Source organism: Sinocyclocheilus anshuiensis, unplaced genomic scaffold (assembly GCF_001515605.1).
Source record: "Sinocyclocheilus anshuiensis isolate Anshui unplaced genomic scaffold, SAMN03320099.WGS_v1.1 scaffold1339, whole genome shotgun sequence".
Lineage (NCBI taxonomy): Eukaryota > Metazoa > Chordata > Actinopteri > Cypriniformes > Cyprinidae > Sinocyclocheilus > Sinocyclocheilus anshuiensis.
This window is the reverse complement of record NW_015539932.1, coordinates 85,452-108,972: the sequence shown is the minus strand read 5'-3', so window position 1 is coordinate 108,972 and position 23,521 is coordinate 85,452. Positions and strand designations below refer to the sequence as shown.

Genomic DNA, 23,521 nt, shown 5'->3' with positions numbered 1-23,521 from the left:
TCACAGCTCCAGACTTATTTGTTCATTAATGACGTCATCAGCGACTAGTCGACTTCGACTCGACTTTCATCACATAAAAGTCAACTTCAAAAAATCAGAAGTCGTTCAACCCCTAGTTTATAGCTTTTTTATTTATTTTCTATCAGTTTTCTTTATGTATGTATCAACTTATGATCAGTTTCAAATTCTTTTCATATATAATACAGTTCATTCATGATACGTCCCCAAGCTTAAACATTTAAACAAGGTTTAAAACAACACTAAACTGAACTCAAGTCAGTGTCTTTGCAAGCAGTCAGGCAAGTTTGGCCTCATAAATTATTATTATGGCTATAGATTGCATAGCCAACATCCAGTCCCTTTCCCAGATCTCTAGCTCTTGTTTCATGTGAGAGAGTAAATCCTTCCCCTGTAGACGAAGAGAGAGCACTGCGATCATACATACATGACGTTTCGCTCTCACACCCAGTATCTATGACCTTAGAGCAACCTTTCATCTCCCTTATTTATATCATCACGGCTTCTTTCAAGGATATGATCATTTGCTTGCATTCGCCTGTTTCTGTATCCCATAAGCTCGCGCTGTACCCCGAGGCACAGGAGACCTGGGCCACGCTCGTCCCAAAAAGAGCTGAGCGAATCTGCAGAAAAACAGGATTAAATGAATTTATGCTCTCCTTCTCTCCAGGGGAAATAAAGCTAACGTGATTTCAGCCACTCTCACCTCTCTCTGACTCCTGGAGAAGTATTTTGCCCTTGGGCTGACCTCCAGACAGCACTTTTTCCGTAAAGCAGAATCCCCCCCGTTTCGGAACCCCTCCACCACCGCGATGCCTCTGTGATTCACTGTTGAGGAAAACAGTTGAAGGGTTAGGGAAAAGAGAACGTTTAGTGTTTGTGTGTTTGAATGTGCTGTGAATAGGGACTGGGTTTGGAGTCTTTTGGATGAACTGTGCTCGGCACATACGCACTAACCACAGGGGCTTGGATTGTGGTTAATACAGCTCTGGCCACAGTCAGACTGAGTGACTGTTCAACACTAACCACTTCCTGTTTCTCTGAGCTGATCAAATGTCTGATCTGTTAAAGCTTGTTGGAGGAAGCCACAGAGACAAGAAACATGTTACAAAACATCTCATTTTGTCTAGCAACCAAATTGTAAATAAAATCATTAGCAGTAATTGGTGGTAGAAATATACTTTTAGGGATAGTTCACCCAAAAATGAAAATTCTGTCATTAATTACTCACCCTCATGTCATTCCAAACCTGTAAGACCTCCGTTCATCTTCGGAACACAAATTAAGATATTTTTGATGCATTCCGAGAGCTCTCTGACCCTCCCATAGACAGCAAGGATCCTTACACGATCAAGGCTCAGAAATGTAGCAAGGAGATCGTTAAAATAATCTATGTGACATCAGTGGTTCAATCGTAATATTACGAAGCTACGAGAATACTTTTTGTGCACAAAGAAAACAAAAATAACGACTTTATTCAACAATTCGTCTCCTCGGCGTCACCCTATAGCGCCATTTTGGAGAGTATCCGCTGGACGTAAACAACGTATGCAATGTATGTACATGGATACGTTGTTTACGTTCAGATCAAAGCTTAAAAACAACATAAACAGTGTATCCGCGTACAGTGCTGCTGACACGGAACAGCATACGTTGTTTACAGAAGTGATACTCTCCAAAATGGTGCTCTAGGGTGACACAGAGGAGACGAATTGTTGAATAAAGTTATTTTTGTTTTCTTTGCGCACAAAAAGTATTTTCGTAGCTTCGTAATATTACAGTTGAACCACTGATGTCACATAAATTATTTTAACGGTCTCCTTGCTGTCTAGTGAGGGTCAGAGAGCTCTCGCAATGCATCAAAAATATCTTAATTTGTGTTCGAAGATGAACAAAGGTCTTACAGGTTTGGAAACGACATGAGGGTGAGTAATTAATGACAGAATTTTCATTTTTGGGTGAACTATCCCTTTACTACAAGTCAGTATTGTCCCAATAATATTAATAATACAATACTTCAGCAAAGTAATAATATAAGCCAATTGTTTATTTTTCCATAATATCCTGCATTCTCTCATGTAGTTATAAATAGGTTTTTATAATTGAAAATAAATTATATTTGCAAGAGGATAAACATATTTGAGAGTCCATTATTTTTTGGGGTCAATGAGTATAAAAACCTGTGGTTTAATTTGTTGGCATCAGCTTGATATCAGTGTTTATGTGTGTTGACTTCTTGATTGACTAACTGTAGTGACCGTGACTAGTATTATTACATACAGCCGTCCAGGAGGAGCGCCAGCGAGCCAAGGACCGCAGCGAGAACGAGGTGGAGTCGACCAGCAGTACAAACGAAGACATGCCTGTGGAGAAGATCCTGGAGGCGGAGCTTGCTGTGGAGCCCAAGACGGAGACTTACATTGAAACCAATGTACCGATGCCCTCGAATTCAGTAAGTGACATCGCTTCCTCTTTGTGCTCTGAAAAGCCTGGGAAACCAACCTCAGGTTTACTGTAGAAGCCAAAAAAAAAACTGTATACAGACCCTTGAGATACATTGAAGAACTGTTTTGTGTGTTGGAGCTTTGAAGTAGTGGTTGCCTCTTGCTGCTCATGCAAGAAACTCTCTCTGTCCCCAAATAGTTGTCTTTTCTCTTTTGTTCTGTCAATAAAGAGTAGCAAAACATTTAATAATCAAACAATCAAGAAGTGAGGGATACGAAGAACATCGAATGCTGAGGTTCTATGTAAATCTGAAGGGTCAGATTTAGTGTGGGCCTAGTTAGAAAAACAACATTTAAGAACCCCCAGAGCTAAGATGTCTTCAGCCATATGTTGTGGTGCCCTGCTTGACGGCACTTCTCTTTCTCTACTTGTTTTGGTGTAATGCGAGTGATTTAGCTTGTTGATGGCTGTGTTTGGACGTACGTGATGTCATAGTACACGTCTCCCGGGAAAGACTCTGTTTTCTCAGATTACTGCATTGTTTGAAAACAACTCATTCATCTATCAGTTCTGCTCATTCTCTTTGTTCTGATGCTGTTCTTTATCTGTCGGCTCCCTTTTGAATTGCAAAGCAAGTCATTTTGCTTATTAGCTTCGTTTCTGTTTGACTTCTATTAAGACTGATGAATTCTCATATTCCCTCTGTTTCTTATATGTTCTGGCCACTGTATTGAAAGGTATAGGTAGGTCTGGAAAGGATTGGATAGAGTGGAATTGAATTTGCGTTTTCTGCAATTTTGAAGACAGTGCCTGTGTTCCAATTCAGAGGCTGCATTTGAAGACTGAATGCATCATAGCAGCACGACAAAGGCTGTCCAAGTTCCAAGGCTCCTTCAAATGCAGCCTTGAAATGCGTCCTTCATTTCCCAGGCCATGAAGGATACTACAGATGGATCCTTCGCAGCCCCGACTATCCCAAGGTTCATTGCGTGCCAGTAGCTAGTGATTTTTTTTTTTTTGAGAGAGAGAGAATGCTGTTACACTTTTACTGCACACTATTGCACAGTTATTCTTCTAGTTATTTATCTATAGTGACTAATGAATCAGAAGTCTCACACTTTCTCATTCTGCGCTGGAAAATAATGTGGATGTCATTTTTGTCATTAATAATTCTTTTGACCACAATCATGTGTAGTGATAATCTAATATCGTGACAGGCCTATCACCACTAACCATCACCGAGTCCACCTTCTTACAGCTCCGTATATTGGTGCATGTGTGTTTGTCTATCATTCGAACTTTAACTGTTTAAATGTGTGCTAACCGCTAAGCTATAATTCCAACTTTGAGGCTCAGTGTGTCGGAGCACGTATGTTAACCACTCGGCTACGCATCCAACTTCTTAATCTGTTTTAATGGAGTTTTGGTTGGTTATTCCCTGAGAGAAGCAGAGCAAGATAAAGTTGTTGAATTTACCTGTGCGCTGTGAAGTCTCCCTCCCTCGTCTAGTCACCATGACAAATCAGCACCACTAAAGTGATCATTGGCTCCACTTTCCAGCATTGTTTGTATCATGAAATACTCTGACAGTCCCCGGGAGCTTTCAGCCTGCCGTCAGCCTCTGAGGAGAGTTTTCTCATACAGGAAGAGTGGTAGAACAGGAGGAGGATAGAGAAGGAGAGAGAGAGAGTGTTTGGGCGGTTGAGTGCGTCTTTTGGGACTGCTCTGTACCGAAGCGAAAATGTTCTGGAAGCTGTTATGTGAGTAAATGGGGGTTATTTCTGGAAGATGAAGATGTGTGGGAACAGAGGACCGACGTTTGGGGAAAGGTAGCGAGACGAGGGAGAGCATAAGGCCTGTCATGAGGGAGAAGCTGCCAGGCTTTACATTAGAAAGCACTCAGTCTTTGATTCGCTATCTTGGTTGGGTTTGTCACTCTGTATCTCCAGTAGGGGGCTCATTTTTTGTGAGAGTATGGGCGAACCAAGGTTATTAAACATTATTATGTTTAGCTTTGCGATCAAAGTAGTTATTTTTTAAATATTTTCTTTCTTTTTTTTACATTTCATCTTTTAGTTTCAGGAATAGTTTAGTTTTTATTCTATGGACATATTTCTGTTAGTTTTTTTGTATAGTGTATATATAATTGTAATTTTAAGGAATCAGTTGAAAAAAAAAAAACATTGTTAGAGTTTAGATTGACATTTAAAATAACCAAGATCTTTGAGTAAAGAAGTACTGTGGCTTTATATATATGTATGTATATAAATGTATTATTATAGTATGTATGCAATATATATATATATATATATATATATATATATATATATATATATATATATATATATATATATATTGCATACATACTATAATAATACATTTATATACATACATATATATAAAGCCACAGTACTTCTTTACTCAAAGATCTTGGTTATTTTAAATGTCAATCTACTCACATTCAAAAATGTTGAATTATTTATGCATTAAATATGAAATAGTTCAGTTATTCCATTTTATTTAGTTTTCTGTTTTATTTATTTTACTTCAGTTATGAAATCTTTTAAATTGACTTTTTAAATGATTATTTATTTTATTTTTATTTGACACTTATTTTATTATAACCTAGTGAAAATTGAATTGTTGATATCAAGAATTCATATCCTGTGAAGGAATAAAAGTCAAAACGGCTTGCCATAGATTAATCGCATCCAAAATAAAAGTTTATATATATATATACACATTTTAAATGGACTTTTTAAATGATTATTTATTTTATTTTTATTTGACACTTATTTTATTATAACCCTGGGGTGAATTGTTTGTCCCGTGAGTTTTATTTATTATTTTAAATTCCACAAGGAGGAACTAGATTGGCTTAATCTAGTTCCTCCTTGTTGAATTTAAAATGCACAAATTTGAGCCTGTCAAAAGATATCATAAATATCACTTTAAGTATCATTGGTTTTAACCTTCACTGTAGCTCCCAGGCAGAAATGGTGACGTTGTGTCTTAAACACAACTTACACTTAAAAAATGTGTCCGATACTGATAAACAAAAAATCATTTTCATGTTAATAAATATCATAAATATCACCACGTTAAGTGTCATCAGTGTCATTCGCTATAGCTCCCAGGCAAAGTCAGTGACATTGTGTCTTAAACATGCCAAAATTCTCAGCTTGTGCACTGACAGTTATTTTCATAGTTTAAACATTACAGTCTAACTCATCCTGCTGGCTGTAGATGATGGTTTAATACAGGATATTAAAGAAAATGATGCAGTCTAGAGTTGGACAGCAGGGAGACACTTTACTTGAATGTGTTCCCTCTGTAGCGCTTTCTTGGCCGGCAGTCAGAGGTATCGTCTCCCCCACTCACCCGGCTCCCTCCCTCTGTCCCCGGAGCTCCCCTTCTGTCTGTGCTCTTTTGGAAGCCACTGCCCCGTGTGCTAATTAATCAGAGGACCTCGGCCCGAGAGTGCAGCTCATGAATGGGCCGCCACTGCTGCTTAATGGTTGGGGTTTGGCCAAGCTGAATGAAGTGTGTTTATCTCATGGTGACCTAGAACAGGAGTTAAACAGGCATTAGTAACTTGCCTCCAGTTAGGCAGGGAAGGGCCGCCTTTAAAGGAGGAGAATATGGTCCCGTCCGCTCATTTTTCACCTCTCTTTTTTGCTTCATTTTTTCATTTTCACATTTAGTTTACATAACATTGAGTGTGATTACATGCACAGATTCTGCTTAATAACCTGACAACAAGGTCATGAATTTTTTTTTTTTAATAAATATTTATTATTTAATTTGATATTTATATGTATAATACATCTTTCATATTTATTCATATTAATAAATAAAAATAAAAACTGCAATATTGACCAATAACCAGTATTCTATTTCAAATTTCTAAGCTTTTTTTTTCTTGCATTTTTGAAACCTCTAATAGAGTTTTGTTGTACATGTAAACACACTCATTGTAGCCATTTAGGTACTTGGAAACTCTTTGTTTTGTGTTTGTTTTACTGATTCAATACCTCTGACACACAGGAAGTGTTTCTGCGACAGGGATATGTCACATGAGCTTGCAGACGTCTTGCGCAGCTGTAAATCCAGACTGCTTTTTCTCTCTCTGTTGTCACGCAACAATAATATAGTTTAAGCAGACAATGAAAAATTGAAACGTCTCTCATCTCTCCTCCTCAAGTGATAAAAATTTCATAGTGCGATATGCAAGCGTGGCGTTTCTGCAAGAACCCGGGACCAGGATCTGCTGTGAATAATGCAGGCCGTATGCTTTCCGTTCAGCGAGAACAAAAACAGCCGTTGTTTTGTGATGGTCATGAAGAGAATGTTATCAAAGCGTCTCCTCAAATCTGAAAGCGTTGTCGTCACTCGTGCCCCGGGGCTAGCGTTCGCCCCGCTCCGCCGAATCTCACAAGCAAATCATATGGCTGGCTGTATTCACACTAAAGAAATCATTCATGGTGGTTTTTACCTCCTCTATCAACCACTTATTTTCTGCTACTTGGATACATTTTAATCTAGATCAAGGTTCTTCAACTTTGGATATGGATAGGATGGATGTATAACCCCAATTTACATATTAATAAGGCATAAAAAGCCATTAAAATAATCATTATTGATATATTTATGTATTTATAAAACATTTAGCTGGGCTTTAGTTTTAAGTTAATTTAATATTGTATTTTTGTTTAACTAATTGTATCTTTTTTTCACAAAAATTTGTTAAAAATCAAACAATAATTGGCAGACCCCTGTTAAAGACTTCAATTACAGAAATGCTTAAATATATGTTTATTGTGCTAATATTTAGATTTGTGGATCTTTTTGTTTTTTTAATCAAATTTTGGGTCATTTTTGGCTGTTTTGTAGAAGAAACGAGGTCAGTGTAAACAGAGCCAAGATAGCTATTCATCATTCATGAGTATTACGGTGTTTAACGAGAACTCTGGGAGTTGTATTCTTTTGAGGAGCGTCAGAGTCTCTTCACCACTTCGCTTTCCTTTATATTGTTGCTTTGTGAATTAATTATCTGTTTGTTTATGTATTTGTTAAAGAACATGGCAGAAACTGTTGCACCGAGGAGGATCGTCTGCATGTCCCCGATCAGCCACAGAAATATTCATAAGCTGCTTCTGTTTTCTGAGAGATGGCTTTGCGTCTGGCTAACAGTTTGCCATCTCCAGCTTCTGCCTTTGATCTGCTTCTGTTGTCAGTGCGAGTTTTAAACAGCCGCTTAAATACTGTAGAGGGGAAACATTCAACAATTTCACAGGATTCTCCTGGGAGTCCCCGTGTTCTGATGCGAAATCACGGAAGAGCCCACTGTTTATCTGTCGTCAGTCATTTCCCAAAGTACAACTGTGGAGATGTTTCTTGCCTCTAATAATGGTCGCAAAGTGGTCTCACAAAGTATTCAGACACTTAAGTTAAACTTAATGTCTGAATGATACTGCATCACATACACCATCTGAAAAGAGGCATCTGCAAATCTAATGATTTTAGAGCTTTTCTCAGAACTTCACATTTCCAAAGGCGTTTTTGTATTTGCTGTCCAAGGTTAGTTTATTTCATTTTCTTTATTTTATTCAAAAATTGTATCTTTGTGGGTACAGCAGCTTGTCAGTGGGGCAGTACCCTTATAGGGACAAATTTGTACATTATCTACCCCTAAAAAGGTGCATATTAGTACCTTAGAGTAGCAGTATGTTACCTTTTTTTTTTTTGACAATCTAGAACATTTGAAAGTCTTAAATGTTTTTTCTTCATTTTAAACACCATTCCCATCATGTAATTTAATTCTTTTTTCATTTTTTGTGTGTGCGTATACACTACCGGTCAAAAGTTTGGGATCAGAACCATTTTTAATGTTTTTTTAAAAGAGTTTCTTATGCTCATCAAGGCTGCATTTATTTGATCAAAAATACAGGAAAAATGTAATATTGTGAAATATTATTATGATGTAAAATAACGTTTTTCTATTTTAATATACAGTAAAATCTGATTTATTCCTGTGATTCAAAGCTGAATTTTCAGCAGTCATTACTCTAGCCTTCAGTGTCACATGATCCTTCAGAAATCATTCTAATATACTGATTTATTATCAGTGCTGGAAACTGTTGTGCTGCTTAATATTTTTTTGGAACCTGTGATACTTCTTTTCAGGATTCTTTGATGAATACAAAGTTTAAAAGAAGAGCATTTATTTAAAATATATATCTTTTCTAACAATATACACTACTGTTCAAAAGTTTGGGGTCAGTAAATGTTTATTCTTTCTTTTTTTGAAAGAAATTAAAACTTTTATTCAGCAAGAATGTGTTAAATTGTCAAGAAGTGATAGCAAAGATTTATATTGTTAGAAAATATTTATATTTTGAGTAAATGCTGTTCTTTTTAACTTTTTATTCATCAAAGAATCCTGAAAAAAGTATCGCAGTTTGCAAAAAAATATTTGGCATTATAACTGTTGCCAACATTGATAATTCTAATAATAAATCAGCATATTAGAATGCTTTTCATCACAGAAATAAATTATATTTTAAAGGATATTAAAATAGAAACCATTATTTTATATTGTAATAAGATTTTGCAAGATTACTGTTTTTTCTCTGTATTTTTGATCAAATAAATGCAGCATTGTTGAGCAAAAGAATCTTTTTTTAAAAAACATTACAAGATTACTTACTGATCCCAAACTTTTGACTGGTAGCGTGTATGTATGTATGTGTATATATATATATATATATATATATATATATATATATATATATATAAAATGCATGTGTCTTTTTTTTAACTGAGCTATTTTTTTAAGGACTGTTAGATGAGGCTGTTTCAGTGACAGTGGCTGATATATTGACCCTTTCAGAAGCTCTTGACTCTTAATTGTGGTGTCACTGTGTCAAACCTATTAATAAACTTCCTGCGCTGCACTCGAGTGAATCTAGCAGGCTGCCAAAAGTGAGGTCAGGATTTTCCAGGAATGCACACTCCCTCCCACTAATAATTTTGATAAATATGAATATAATTTTTTTTATCCCCCTCTGTTTGTTTTCTGAAAAACTATTTGTCCTTTTGCCCGCTGCAATGTCCTGTTGATGTTTTCTAACGCCTTCCCTTTTGACACTTGAGTTGAAAAACGGCACTCAACGTCTATTTGTTCTCGTCCTTTCAGAAAACCCTCTCCTGCTGCTTTCCTCTCTCCCGCACTCCATTGACTCACTCTTTCATCTTATAAAACAAAGCGGCGTATCTATCCCTCCCTTGGCTTCACGCAGCGTGAATGTGGAATCATCTAGGCCATTTTTCATATCTCTCATTTGTCCTCTCTCTTTGATGGAGCCGGAGCGTTCCGCATCGAGACGTGCTAATAGACTCAAATCTGCAGGAGGCATTAAAGGCAACTTGCCGTACGCAAATTCCCTCATGTGACATCCCCCACAAAGGCATTTTCAAGAACAATGCAAGAATTGAGTTTGACAGTTAATTGCATGTCCTTCTCTGGGTCCTTTAAATGTTTAGTAGCATTCCGTAAATGTTTGGGAATGAGCAAATATGTCAAAGTGAATTTAGTTCCAGGGAGCTTCCTGCAGGAAAGGCCTGCTTAGAAAGGGAGTCATTTTTTAGCACCAGCTCTCGGCAGGTATTTCCTGCGCAGGCCGGGGCAAAAGCACTGTTTGTTTTGCCTTCCTGTTCACTTCTGCTCTGAGAGGATTAGTTCTCATGTGTGGGGCCAAAGAGTCAAGTCAAGTCAAGTCAAGTCTGCTTTATTGTCAATTCTTCCACATGTACAGCACATACACACAGAGAATTGAAATTGCGTTACTCTCAGACCCTTGGTGCATACAGATAACACTAACAGTAGAACATAAATACAGATAGATACAGATTAAATATAAAAATACAACTATACAATATACAAATAAAGTAAAATGTAAAAAATAAAAAAATATATATATAAATCCTTGGGGGGCCCCAGTGTTCAGTGTGATGGTGCTGGATGTGTTGCTGCCGACCCGTACTGCCTGAGGTCTTCCAGTCAGGAAGTCCAACAGCCAGTTGCACAGCGAAGTGTTGAGCCCCAGCTGGACCAGTTTGTGAAAAAGAGAGCTGTAGCAATCTTCAGTAATAGTTCCCCTTAAACGGATGGGTTATTATTTAGATAGATAGCTATAAACATGTCAACAGTTTGAGTAACTTCAACTAACCTTGCCTCACTGTGAAAGCAGTTGAACTGAAAGAGAAAATTAACTGAACTATGCTAATGCTAGCTATAGCACCCCTTGTGTCAACAGTGTTTACTCGGATTGCGTTTTAACATATTTCAAAACAAGACAGCGTGTGAAACCAGAAGTGTTTGCATTGAATTTGTTTTTCTGACATTTGGACAGACCAGTGTTTGACACCTGTGTTCTTGTTTCTTCCACCAGCCCAATGATCCAGTCACAAACATCTGTCAGGCCGCAGACAAGCAGCTCTTCACTCTAGTGGAATGGGCCAAGAGGATCCCGCATTTTTCCGAGCTCCCGCTGGACGACCAGGTCATTCTTCTACGAGCAGGTGAGTTTAAGAGTACAAACAGATGCACACTTAAAAGAGAGAAACAGGATGAGTTCATTATAAAGTCAAATATTTAATTAGAAGTGTGTTGAAGTTAAGCTGCCTCTATGGCTGTGTTTCAAAACCTAGTTTGGTGCCTTTCTAGACTGCATTGTAGCATTCTGCTTGCTTAGAGGACATGTTAGGTAGAGGTCGACCGACATGGGTTTTTCACTGGCCGATGCCGATATTTAGAAATCAGGGCAGCTGATATATGATGCCGATTTTTTTGGCCGATATATTTGGCTCATTTTTTTTTCTTTTTTTTCCCCTTCATCTCATAAAAGTGAGTTTGAGTAAATGATTATTGCAGGGTACAAGATAGTAGTAGTAGCCTAATTCAGAGTAATAATACATGGCTCAAAACTTAAGCACCTTTTCAAAACAGTTCTGAAGCTTGCTTTTTGTTTATGTTTGCTGTCAGACACCAGTGTTCCCCACAGACTTGCAAATGCAAATTAATTCTCTGCCAGCAGGAGGCGCTGTTGGAGCGGGAGATATAGCGGTTTCCCCGGTAACGGCTGTAATCTAATAAGCACTGTGACTGCGCTCACAAATGTTACTTTATCAGGCATTACAGGAAAGACGAAATGAAAATGAGACCGAAGCTTTTCTGAAGATACATTCATATAAAAACACCCGCGCTGCATTTTAATTTTGAAACGTGCAGTGATCAGTTTATTCAACGAAGTAATAACTCAGGGAAACACTGGACACTGCTATAAGTCAAATGGCCAAGTGATAACAAAAATAAAAGAATTCACACATATTACACAGCCTGCTGCTCATAACTGCTTAAGAGTGCACAGGCCACGAGCGATGACATCGTGGATGCTATTGTCGGACCTACACACACATTTCAATTTAACGTGCACGCTATAATCAGCCCAGACGTTTCGTCTGAACTGCATGCATTTCTGCTTTCACATGCAAATGACTTGTTGCACTTATGAATATGCTAACTTTCCAGCATCAATTCTAGTAGGGTAAAACATAATTACGCTTTCGAAACGGTCTGTTTTGCCCTGCCATCATTAGCTGAAACTGTGTGTGAACAAGAAGCGGCTGCAGAATGTGAGTTGCTTCGTCTCTCATGCAGCCAGAGAGAGATTCTCCGGCGTTCCGCAACAACGCTTAGCTGCCTTCAGATGTGCCTGCCTATAAATCAGCCTAATTTGCAGCACAATCGGCCGATGCCGATTAATTAAAAAATGGCAAAAATCGGCTGTGTTAGGTTTCAGAGGTGAACTAGAAAGTCTGTCTTAATTTTGAACAACTTATCCATGATTTTGTTTTGAAAAATGATTTTTGCAAGATGCTTATATTTGGAAAATGTATAGACATTAGGAAATTTATTTGTTAATACTGTTTCTACTATTGTATCTTAAAGCTAAACTCTAGGTACTAAATATACCTTTGATACAAAAAACTGCTGTCTGGGTTGGAAGTTAATATGGTTTTGAAAGGGAAACGCAACAAAGTTTCATTTCATTTACATTTAGTCATTTAGCAGATGCTTTTATCCAAAGCGACTTACAAAGTAGAAGCAATCAGACCAACGAGAGAGCAACAATATACAAGTGCTGTGACAAGTCTCCGTTAGTCTAGCACAGTGCACATAGGAAGGTGTTTTCAGAAAGTTTCAGAAAAGTGCTTTTATATAAAAATGAATGTCAAATATTAAAAAGAGGTAAATGAAGTCTCCATGACTAATATAGTGGTAACTAAAAGGGGCAGGTGTCCTCACTTAGTTAAAGGACAGCATTGATGTGTGAAAAGTCAGTTGTTCTGTCGCAACAGTTTGTGTACAGCGTCAGATTTATGAGTGAGTTTCTAAGAAGTTGACAAAGTATGACAACTAGGTGCTCTGTAAACCACCATTCTACAAATAAACTGCTTCGCTTTTAATTTCCTTTATGGCCCATTGTATTAGCGAGTCATGCTTATCTTCCCATAACAAGCTAAAGAGCATGTTGAGAGGGTCTTCTCTCGTTCTCTCTCTGAGCTCTCAGGTTTTCTATAAATAACCCCTTTAGTTCTGCTGTCTCACAGATGAAAGCATCTCAGCTTTTCCCAAGCTCAACTCTGGGGAAATGAGGGAGTGGGGTAGTTGCTAGGTAGACTAGTTAAAGGAGCCCTGTCACTCAGATGCTTGCTTAATTCCCTCTTACTGTGCGGAATGTTTTATCATGATTTTGTCTGTCTCTCAGGATGGAATGAGCTCCTCATTGCATCATTTTCACACCGTTCAATAGCAGTGAAAGATGGGATACTGTTGGCCACAGGATTGCACGTGCACCGGAACAGCGCCCACAGTGCCGGAGTAGGAGCCATATTTGACAGGTTAGAATGATACTTACAGTGTTGGTCCGCTGAAAGTTTGTGGGGAAAAAGTGTTAAGAATAAAAACAAATTTTTTAAATGTGTAAACCATATTGAATGAATTTTATTTATTTGTATTTTTTGTTTGTAATATATGAGGCTTTGGCTATATGGAATATATTCAAACGTGATGACACAAAGAGATGATCACACTAGAAATTTTCATGACAAGGGCAGAAGAGGAACCTTGACATTTCTGCCAGCGGAACTCTGAGACAGAAGGGCAGGGAGGAGCGAGCTTTCTATCGATTTACATCGATATTCATTAAATATGCAGCCGCGCTGGCAACAGAGGTCATGCAGAAATGGTTGAGTGCTCAGACAGAAAATGTTAAAGGAAATCCATTTGTGTGTCATTTATGATGAAATCAAAAAATATGGAGGGATACACACCCAGTGTTGCCAAGGGCTTTGCTCTGTATCTGTGCCCACAAAAACCTGAACAATGCTTTGCAATAAAGCTACCAGTTAATTTTTTTTTTTGTCCAGATCTCAAACTAAATATGGTTTGAAGAGGGCTGTAGTGGTTACAGAGTTCAAAGTTTAGTTATGAAATGCACACCAACACAGCAGCAGCACCACTTGTTGACTGTGAAATGCATTGTTCAGCATCCCCATTAATGAAGAAAGTTAGAAAAATAGAAATAAATTACATAAGAATAGCAATGATAAAAAGTAAACCTTAAGGCAAATGTATATTTTGTGCAATTTTTTATTTAAATATATGTATATTTTGTGCATACACTGTATGTATGTATGTATGTATATATATATATATATATATATATATATAAACCAATAAAGATTGTTTACATTTGTATAATACAATTTTAATCTAAAAACGTTTTTTCTATTTAGTACAAGATAAATCTGTTTGTTAATGAGAGTATTTGTGACCCTGGACCACAAAACCAGTCTTAAGTCGCTGGGGTATATTTGTAGTAATAGCCAAAAATACATTATATGGGTCAAAATTATTGATTTTTCTTTTATGCCAAAAATCATTAGGATATTAAGTAAAGATCATGTTCCATGAAGATATTTTGTAAATTTCCTACTGTAAATATATTAAAACTTAATTTGTGATTAGTAATATGCATTGCTAAGAACTTCATTTGGACAACTTTAAAGGCGATTTTCTCAATATTTTGATTTTTTTTGCTCCCTCAGATTCCAGATTTTCAAATAGTTGTATCTCAGCCAAATATTGTCCTATCTTAACAAACCATACATCAATGGAAAGCTTATTTATTCAGCTTATTTATCAAGCTTATTTATATATGATGATGTATAAATCTCAATTTCGAAAAATTGACCCTTATGACTGGTTTTGTGGTCCAGGGTCACATTTGTAAAACCATAAACCTAGCATATTTATGCTTAAAATGTTATGCTCAACGTATTTACTGAAAACATGCCTTATACACACTTTATTTGGAGGATATTGTTACTGAGAAACAAAACAGAAATACTGATTACGAAAGTCATGACTGTAAACAAAAAAGCTGTATTAACAGTAATTGGACATCTCCTGCAGCCGTGTCACCTGACTCAGTTCAAGACTCTGCTCTCAGCGTCCAGATGCTGCTTTAGCGATTAGAATACACCCGACTCCTCTGGAAGAATGGATCTCAGTGTTAATGCTGCTCGCATTAAGATGCGCAGCCCTGATAATGTTTCTTTATCAGGTCCCCTGCAAGTGACAGCCGTGGCACAAATGAAGTGGATGGTCAACTTAAACACTGGGCTGAAGTTCCCCACCCCTCCACTTATTGTTCCAGGAGGCCAATTCAATTAGAGTGTGTTAAGAGTGGGAACAAGGATGCCTCGCACCAGTGTGTGTGCCGTCACCTGGTCACACAAAGGCCAAGACTGTCAGAGGAGACATCACCCTCTGAATCAGAGGATGTGATACCAATCTTGACATTTTATTGAGGCGGCATTGTTATTTGACAGTCACTGCCCGTCAAAGCAGTAATGTAGTAATATCTGCCCACATGTCTCATTTCCCGACAACTGATCGTGTTGCAGTGTCCTTCATTAATAAAAATCTATCGGGGCAGTTTTAAGCAGTGTAGCCTTTTTTTTATTTTGCTTTTAATTTGAACACCATAAAGTTTTTACAATGACATGTTTGATAAGGGGTAAAAATAAATAAATAAAAGTAATAAAAACAATTGTACATTGTAAAAAGAAGGAAAAACAACATAGATGATATATATATATATATATATATATATATATATACAGTAAATACATATATAATACATTTTTTAGACCTTATAGAACTTACAGAGTTGACAGAGTATATTGTTTTATGATGCATTCTCATTTAGGACAAGAAAAGGGACCCCATGTTCTCTATACTGACCATGACTTCCTGAAACTCTAATTATAGCAGGTTCATACTTGGCATTATTCAACCTGTTTTCAGTCTTAACCTGTGTGATTTCTCCTATATTTAGGGTGCTGACGGAGTTGGTGTCAAAGATGAGAGACATGGAGATGGATAAAACAGAGCTAGGGTGCCTTCGAGCCATTGTCCTCTTCAATCCAGGTACTACTCTATGGGCCCTATTTTAATGATCTAAGCGCATGGTCTAAAGCGCACAGCGCAATTGCGCTTAGGGTGTGTCTGAATTCACTTTTGCTAGTTTAAGGACGGGAAAAATGGTCGCCGCACCCGGCGCATGGTCTAAAAGGGTTGTACCTATTCTCTTAATGAGACATGGGTGTGTTTTGGGCATAACGTGCCATAAACCAATCAGAATGTCATCTCCCATTCCCTTTAAAAGCCAGTTGCGCTCGCGCCATGGCGGATTCGCTATTTACATGGCGGAATTTAATTTTTCATTTTTAAAAATGTTGTGTGTGCTGCGGCGCATCCCTGTGTGTGTAATAAGCAAAGTGTACGCGCGTTGTGCACCCGCCTATAGGTGCATGTTACTAACGCACTCTTAAAATAACAAAGAAAAAATATTGCGCCAGACTTTAGACCAGGTTTTTGTTGGTCAGTGGTGCAGTCTATTTCAGCTGCCTCAAAATAGCAACGTGCCAGCAATGCGCTTGAACACACCTCGTTTTCAGACCAGCACGCCCATGGGGGCGCAAATGCATTTGCTATTTAAACAACGTGGCGCAGGACATGAAAATGACAACTGCGTCGGGCTGAAACTAGCAAAAAACACTTCGCCAGGTGTATGATAGGGCCCTATATGTGATGCTACCTGTCAAAAATGTGTTTCTAATGATAAAAATCTAAAGACGTATAGTTTTAGTTCTTGAAATCAATATTGTAAACAAATTCAAATGGCCTGTGATGTTTTCCTGATCCCATGTCCAATAATTTCCTGTCAGTCACTCTTGATTGTCTTAACACTGACCTTTGTACCCCAGAGTAAACATACAGTCACTGGTATGAAAGTGTCTCCCATTCATTAATGAGGAAGAGTCCAGCGCATTGCTCATTCTCCGAGGACAGACCTCTCTTCTGTTCCCTTCACTTTATATAGTGGGGGGAAAAGACAGCTCTCATTTTCCCTCTCAGCTGCCTCTTCCAGAGTACCAGATTGAGTTGAGAGAAAAAAATAGTGTTAGGAATCGAGAAACGTTTTTTAGAACAATTCTGCATTTTGAAGATATTGGTTGGGTTCCATTAGTGGTGTTTTAGCAGCTGCATTGTTCTTCTGGGAGGATGTGCTGGAGCACTACTCCAAAACTTAACTTTGTTATGCATCTTCTATTTCAGACTCCAAAGGCCTGTCAAACCCAGGTGAGGTGGAGGCGCTGAGAGAGAAGGTCTATGCCTCTCTGGAAGCCTACTGCAAACAGAAGTACCCTGAACAACCTGGAAGGTACAAGAACCACTTACCTGCAGGACCTGGATGATATATATTGAGATATGATCAAAAATATATTTTTTGAAGAACAGCTTCATACTTCTCAGCTCTTGTCTGACTTCAAAGGTTGTCGGATTGTCAGAGTTGTATCAAGTACAGATGAAAGAGCTATCAGTTTAATTGGACATCCGTCTTGTTTTTTCGGCGTTTGATTATGTGTGTTTTTGTGTGCAGGTTTGCTAAGCTGTTGCTGCGGCTCCCTGCCCTGCGTTCCATTGGACTGAAGTGTTTGGAGCATCTGTTCTTCTTCAAGCTCATAGGGGACACGCCCATCGATACCTTCCTCATGGAGATGTTAGAGGCGCCCCACCAAATGACATAATGCCCTCCTGTCGCCAGGGGGACACAAGGGTCTGCCACCCCAAAGGCCCCTTAGAAACTGAACATGTGACACCATTTCCCAGAGCAAAGGAACTTTCAGAACCAATACACAGTCATGGCGTCCATGGGTCTGTTTTATACTTTGTATAAAGATATAAATATATATACAACACATAAGAAAAAAGATGACAATGGGCTTCAAGCCCACAGACAACAGTGGACACGGGCTGTAATCAGCCTCATTCAGGATTGGATAGGGCCATCCTGGGCTGGCGTGTCTGGGCACATGAAGACTTATGGGAGATGATGGTAATGCGGGTAATAATCGGGGTTTCTAACACAAACATAGTGTTTTCAGCCCCTGGTGGGAGTTTTTGCGATTACAATCCTGCTCAAATTGCTGTTTTTCCCTCAAGCGGGCAGTTCCTGATAGAATGTTCTTGTAATTACCGTCATTTAAGAAGTGAGTTTGCTCTGAACCAAGTGAGGAATCACAGTTCACCCCGAGCATCATCAGTGGTGTGTGGGAGACGCAATAATGACGTAACTTCAGGATCAGACAGGAAGGGACTCCTGAGGTCGCTGGGAGCAGATCCCAGCATCTAATGAGCCACCCTGAGTTTTGGATTATGATCATTCACACTTGCTCATTATGCACTCGAAACATGAGCTTTTAAAAATCCAATCTGCCTGTTGTCACAGAGCCCATGATGCTGAACGATGTAAACCAAGGATGCTTATAGTGGACATCCTGCCACCTGTAAGCCGCCCACATGTCCCACTGTGTCTCGTCTGTATACCAATTCACCTCAACACTTGTACAGTTTATTACAGCCAATTCAGTATTGGTATCCTGTATTTTTTTTGGATGCTTTTTCAAAATGTGTGCCGTTACCTCTCTTTCAGTCACTTTTACTATGGTATATTGAGTCTTTTGTGTCCCCCGTCCACTCCTGCGTCAGCCGTTCGCACGAGCTGCCTCATGCATTCAGGTCTTGCAAATGTGTGTTATCATTAGGATGTTTCTAAGCACTTAACCTCATGTTTCATGTCCCATTGTTGTGTTTTTGGAGCTGCCTTTTTTTATGGGGTATCATCTGTTTCCTGGGTCTGTAATTTGCCATCTTCAGCATTTTCTTTATTTCTGTATGCTGCTGCTGCTAAACTATGCATTTAGCATTTTTTGTTTTTTCTCCCCAAAGACTGGCCATACTGAGGTTGATTTTCAAACTCTGGCAACGAAAGACCACATGTGAACAAGGTTACACCGCCAGGACCAAGATCCGGGTCTCCAGCAGTTTATAGAGAGCCATTAGGAGTGGAGCAGTACTGGTAGGGAATAATACTGAGGCAATGGGAGAGCTGAGACTTCCACCTAGTGGTGGAGATGCAGCACTGCAACATTACTTGAATTTTGTACAAGTATTTAATTGGATAAAAAATGGCACTTTTACGTGATATTATCAGTGTTTGTTTTTGTTTGAGTGCAGTCTCACAGGGGTCTTCAGCAATAGCTTGATTTCGATCACTCGAGATGGTTTATCCAGAGTGAAGCCCAACCAACTTCAGTCGATGCTGTTTATTGGGATTCGTCTCTATGATTACATTTCTAAAAAATCAGCTTTTTGTCCTCTTACCCTCATTTCCTTAGCGTGGCAAATGAATTTCAATGGCTTCACTAGACTTTTTAATGAATTAATATTTTGGATCACCGGTATCTTGAAGCCATATTCAGGTTTGAGATCAAAAACGTTCTCCTGTTGGAAATGGAGTAATTCAGAAATTATAACCTAGATAGAATTAATGCATACGCAAATGCTTTATAACATAAAGCTATATTTTGTCTATATGTAAATGTGTGTACATTTCTAAATATGAAAGTATATAAATCCAGTCTTTAAAATGTTTCCGAACAATTATTAAGGGAGCCAAGCATTTTTCTTAAATTGACTAAAACCAGGCCTAATTGCACTGTTGTATTCTCAGATACTAGAAATGTTTTTAATTGCTGAAGCTTTTGTGTTCAGCCTTGAATTACACACACAAAAAAGTCAAATTTTAGACTAATACCAGCAGTTCAGAGCCCTAAGAAAAGATCGTACACCAGCTCCTTGACTTATGAATCATTTTATGTTCACAAAACCTCAAACAAATGTCTTGTTAGTGAAAAAATCTAAAGGAACCTGTTGCTTAGCCACTTTTTCGCCATTTAAACTAGTGAGGATAAACTTTGACCCTGACACAGTCGTCACAGAGACAGGACCTTTTAAAAAAACGTTGAGAAAACTAGAAAAAAATCTATTTTTGTACAAATGTAATTTTATCCCTTGCTTATATATCCTCCCTTCCTTCCTCTTTCTGTGGGCTGTTGTATACATTGTGTAAATGTTGATTTGAAGTGGGAAAATTCAAATCAGAGCGTTTGAAAGTGGATTGTGTGAGGGATGATTCCGACACCTTCACCCTTTTCACCTCCACTTTGCCTTTTGGTTTCCTTCTTTCGCTATCTCAGAGAGAAGGACTGTCCTCATCATATTTTGTCTTATTTTTAAGGAAATGAAAAAGGCATCTGTTCTACTTTGTGGGTTGTTCTTTGATGTTTTGTCTTTCAATCAAATTAAACGTCTAATTAAAAATATGATGTGTTATGTCTTCACTAACTTGTTGGACCTGCACATTTTCTATTAATTCCAATATAGTAAGGAGATTCTTGCCTCATGGGATAAAAAATAATGCATGTATGTGGTTTATCACAGGTTTATCAGAATTTTCCTACTCTGAAGTTAATCCAAACATATTTGTAACTACACTGGGGTAGGTTTTTTTTTTTTTTCCTAGTACAAATGTTACCAACATACACAACACTGAAACAATACTACTCAGCAAACTATACATGAAATATAAAAATGGATACTGCATTTTTATACTGCGTTAAAAACATCTTGCAATATGTGAATGAAAACACTTTATTAAAAGAATAATTAGGCTACTCTACTTCAGGTCACGAGACGTGGCTGTGTGACATCCATTGTTGTTCACACTGAATTTGGTAGAATTATTGCTATTATTCAAATATCTCTTTCTTGCTTACAGGCAGCACAACTACTAGTTCTGTGCGAGAAAGCTTGCCTGTATGTGGCTGTGCGATTATTGCAATAAGGGTAAAATCTTTGCGTGGCAGATGCAGCTGCCACTCGACCTGCCACCAAAGATTTTACTTCCTCTCAATTATTGTATTGTTTTGGGTTCTGGGAAGATTTTCAGTGTGAACATGTTATTTAATCTACTAAATGGCATAGTGGTGTAAGTACACAACAGAGCATTTTCAAAAACTAATTTTAAAAATATTCCAGAGCAGTTTTTCGAATTGTTAGAGCTAATAGGCCTATATACACCCCAATAAACATCTTTAACGTTAGTAAAATATTTAAATGTTACATATGTTGAGTATTTCCGTTTATTTTATCCAGTTTGTTTCAGTTTACCTTCTGTATGTTGTTGTTTTGTTGTTCCTCACCCACTGTTCTGTTCCCCATCCTGACCTCTGCTGGTCACAGAGAAAGTGCTCACGGTTTTCTCAGTTTTAGACTGGTGCTGCTGGATCCAACATGATTCCTCTCACTCTCAGACTTGCTTTCTGTTTAGAATCCTCTGGGTTTATCATTTTCTTTTTTTGTAAGAAAGCGTGTAATTAATTTGTCCATGTTCTTACAGTAGGGAATAAAATATCAGCTTGCAGAATGATCGAACAGAATGAAAATATCCTGTTTCTAAGCATTTCAGCAACATATTTTGTGTGTTTTGCATATTTAAAATTATGTGAAACAATATGCAATACTGAACATTTCAAACAGCAGTATGCTATTGTAGTCAGTTTTTCTAGATTCCCTGTTTAAAGAAATATGATTATAAAGAACTTGATTGATTATCTTGCCATTTTCTGTTACATATACGTTACATAATGGTATGTGTTTCTTCTGTCTGCCAATTCACACCCACTACTTGTATTGCCAGAAGGTACTCTTGCTATATAATCCATACATAATGTATAGACCAGTGCTTTATTTAACGCGTTTAAAATTATTGAAATTGAAAAAAAAAAGTGTCAATAAGAATATTAATTCTTTAATATTTAATAATTAATATGATTCATTTGCCCATGCTTTTTAACATCTCTTTATTTTATTTTATTCATTTTGCAGGTTGCCATCAAATTTATCCTGAAGAGGTCAGTGGACTTCCTTTTTGAAACTGTAAGTTGGCAAAACTTTATGAATATATCTAAATTAATCAAATTTATCCAAGTACAAGTTTGTGAGAAAAATCAAACATGCATATAATTAACCTTTTATTGAATTTTATTCTAGCCTGGATGTTTATATTCTGAAGTGGCTATAAATCTGGTGATGAAAGTCCCTAGTGTATATGCTGGAATGGTTTGAAGAGGAAGATGATTACATCCTCATCCTGGAGTATCCATGTCCCTGCAAGAGTTTGCGCAGATTCCTCAATGACAACAGGCCACGACTAAATGAATCACTGGCACGTGGCCTGATGATCCAAGCGGTCCTCGGAGCAAAGCACTGTCTTGACCGGGAGGTCTTCCATTGCAGCATCAAAAAAGACAACATGCTGGTCAATACATCGACAATGGAACTCAAATTAATAGACTTCAGTAGCAGTTGCCTTGTCAAATGTTCTGACTTTAAACATAACCTTTTAGGTGAGTTTACTTTTTGTCTTAATGCTTACAATAAGCTCTAATAAGATGTCAGTCTTGTGTGTAGTGATTTAATGATAATATGCTGCATTTACAAGCACAGATATGTGAAAACAGACAAATGAAATGCTTGTTCAGTGTAAGAATCTTTCTTTAATGAACAGGAGGTCACTACACACATTCGTGCCCCATGAAATATCATGCAGGCCCAACAACAGTCTGGAGTTTGGGTGCCGTGCTACACTCGGTGGTGACCGGAAATCAGACTGGATTTGACAGAATGATAGCCAATGTGACGATTGACCACACATTATCCAGAGGTAAGGGAACTGTTAACTACCAATAACACAAAGACGGTAGCATTTTCGTTACATGAATTTTCATACATGACAATGTTTGCATGTCACATGGACATACGTAACTAACCAGCTCTCTTGTGAAAACTTGCACAGAATGCCAGGATTTGATAAACCGGTGCCTGACTCGTGATCCTGCAGAGAGAGCAACTTTAGAGGAGATCTTACAGCATGAATGGTTTCAACAGGGACAAATGTCAGGAGCAGCTCAGGAGTCAGGTAGTGTAACATAGGGAAGGAAGAAGAGAAATCCAAAAGAATTTTTGTGAAAAAGCAAGCAGTGCTTCAATTTTTCTTTACATTTATTCATTCAGCAGATGGTCCAAATCAGCCCCAGTGAGGAAAAACAGCACAAACCATTCAGCATAGAGTCTTCAGAGGTTCATGATTAGTTAAACAATACGCAGCAAACTTGGTGCACAAAAAGAAGAAAATTACTATAGTAATAGTAGTGCACAAATAAAGAAGCAGTAAATAGAAAAAAAACTTGGAAGAACTAATCTAGTGCACAAAAAAGGAAAAAAATGTCTTTGAAGAAGTATGAAGCATACAGTGTAATGTAAAAAAAAACACTTGTACACAAAGTAGAGAAAACTAGTGCAAAAATGAGTCGTAACAGTGCAAATGATGGGAGGAAATATAGGAGCAAATTTATAAACCTCATAAATCTAGTTAATTTATTGGGTGGGTGGGAGGGATTGGCTTAATAAATAATTAAAAATTTTACATATGGAGTTTTTTTTTTTTTTTTTTATAGA

The 23,521-nt window shown here is 37.8% G+C and overlaps 1 protein-coding gene across 1 annotated transcript in view; it reads left to right on the top strand.

Annotated features, from left to right (window-relative positions):
* LOC107686886 (retinoic acid receptor RXR-alpha-A) overlaps positions 1 to 19,859 on the top strand; it is a 124,126-nt gene extending 104,267 nt beyond the window's left edge. Inside the window, exons 8-13 of the mRNA XM_016484030.1 lie at positions 2,301 to 2,470; positions 10,917 to 11,046; positions 13,296 to 13,428; positions 15,933 to 16,024; positions 17,216 to 17,321; positions 17,541 to 19,859. Coding sequence (XP_016339516.1) covers positions 2,301 to 2,470; positions 10,917 to 11,046; positions 13,296 to 13,428; positions 15,933 to 16,024; positions 17,216 to 17,321; positions 17,541 to 17,688 — 779 coding nt within the window. The 3' untranslated portion in view covers positions 17,689 to 19,859. The remainder of the gene's footprint in view (positions 1 to 2,300; positions 2,471 to 10,916; positions 11,047 to 13,295; positions 13,429 to 15,932; positions 16,025 to 17,215; positions 17,322 to 17,540) is intronic.
* The last annotated feature ends 3,662 nt before the right edge of the window (positions 19,860 to 23,521 follow it).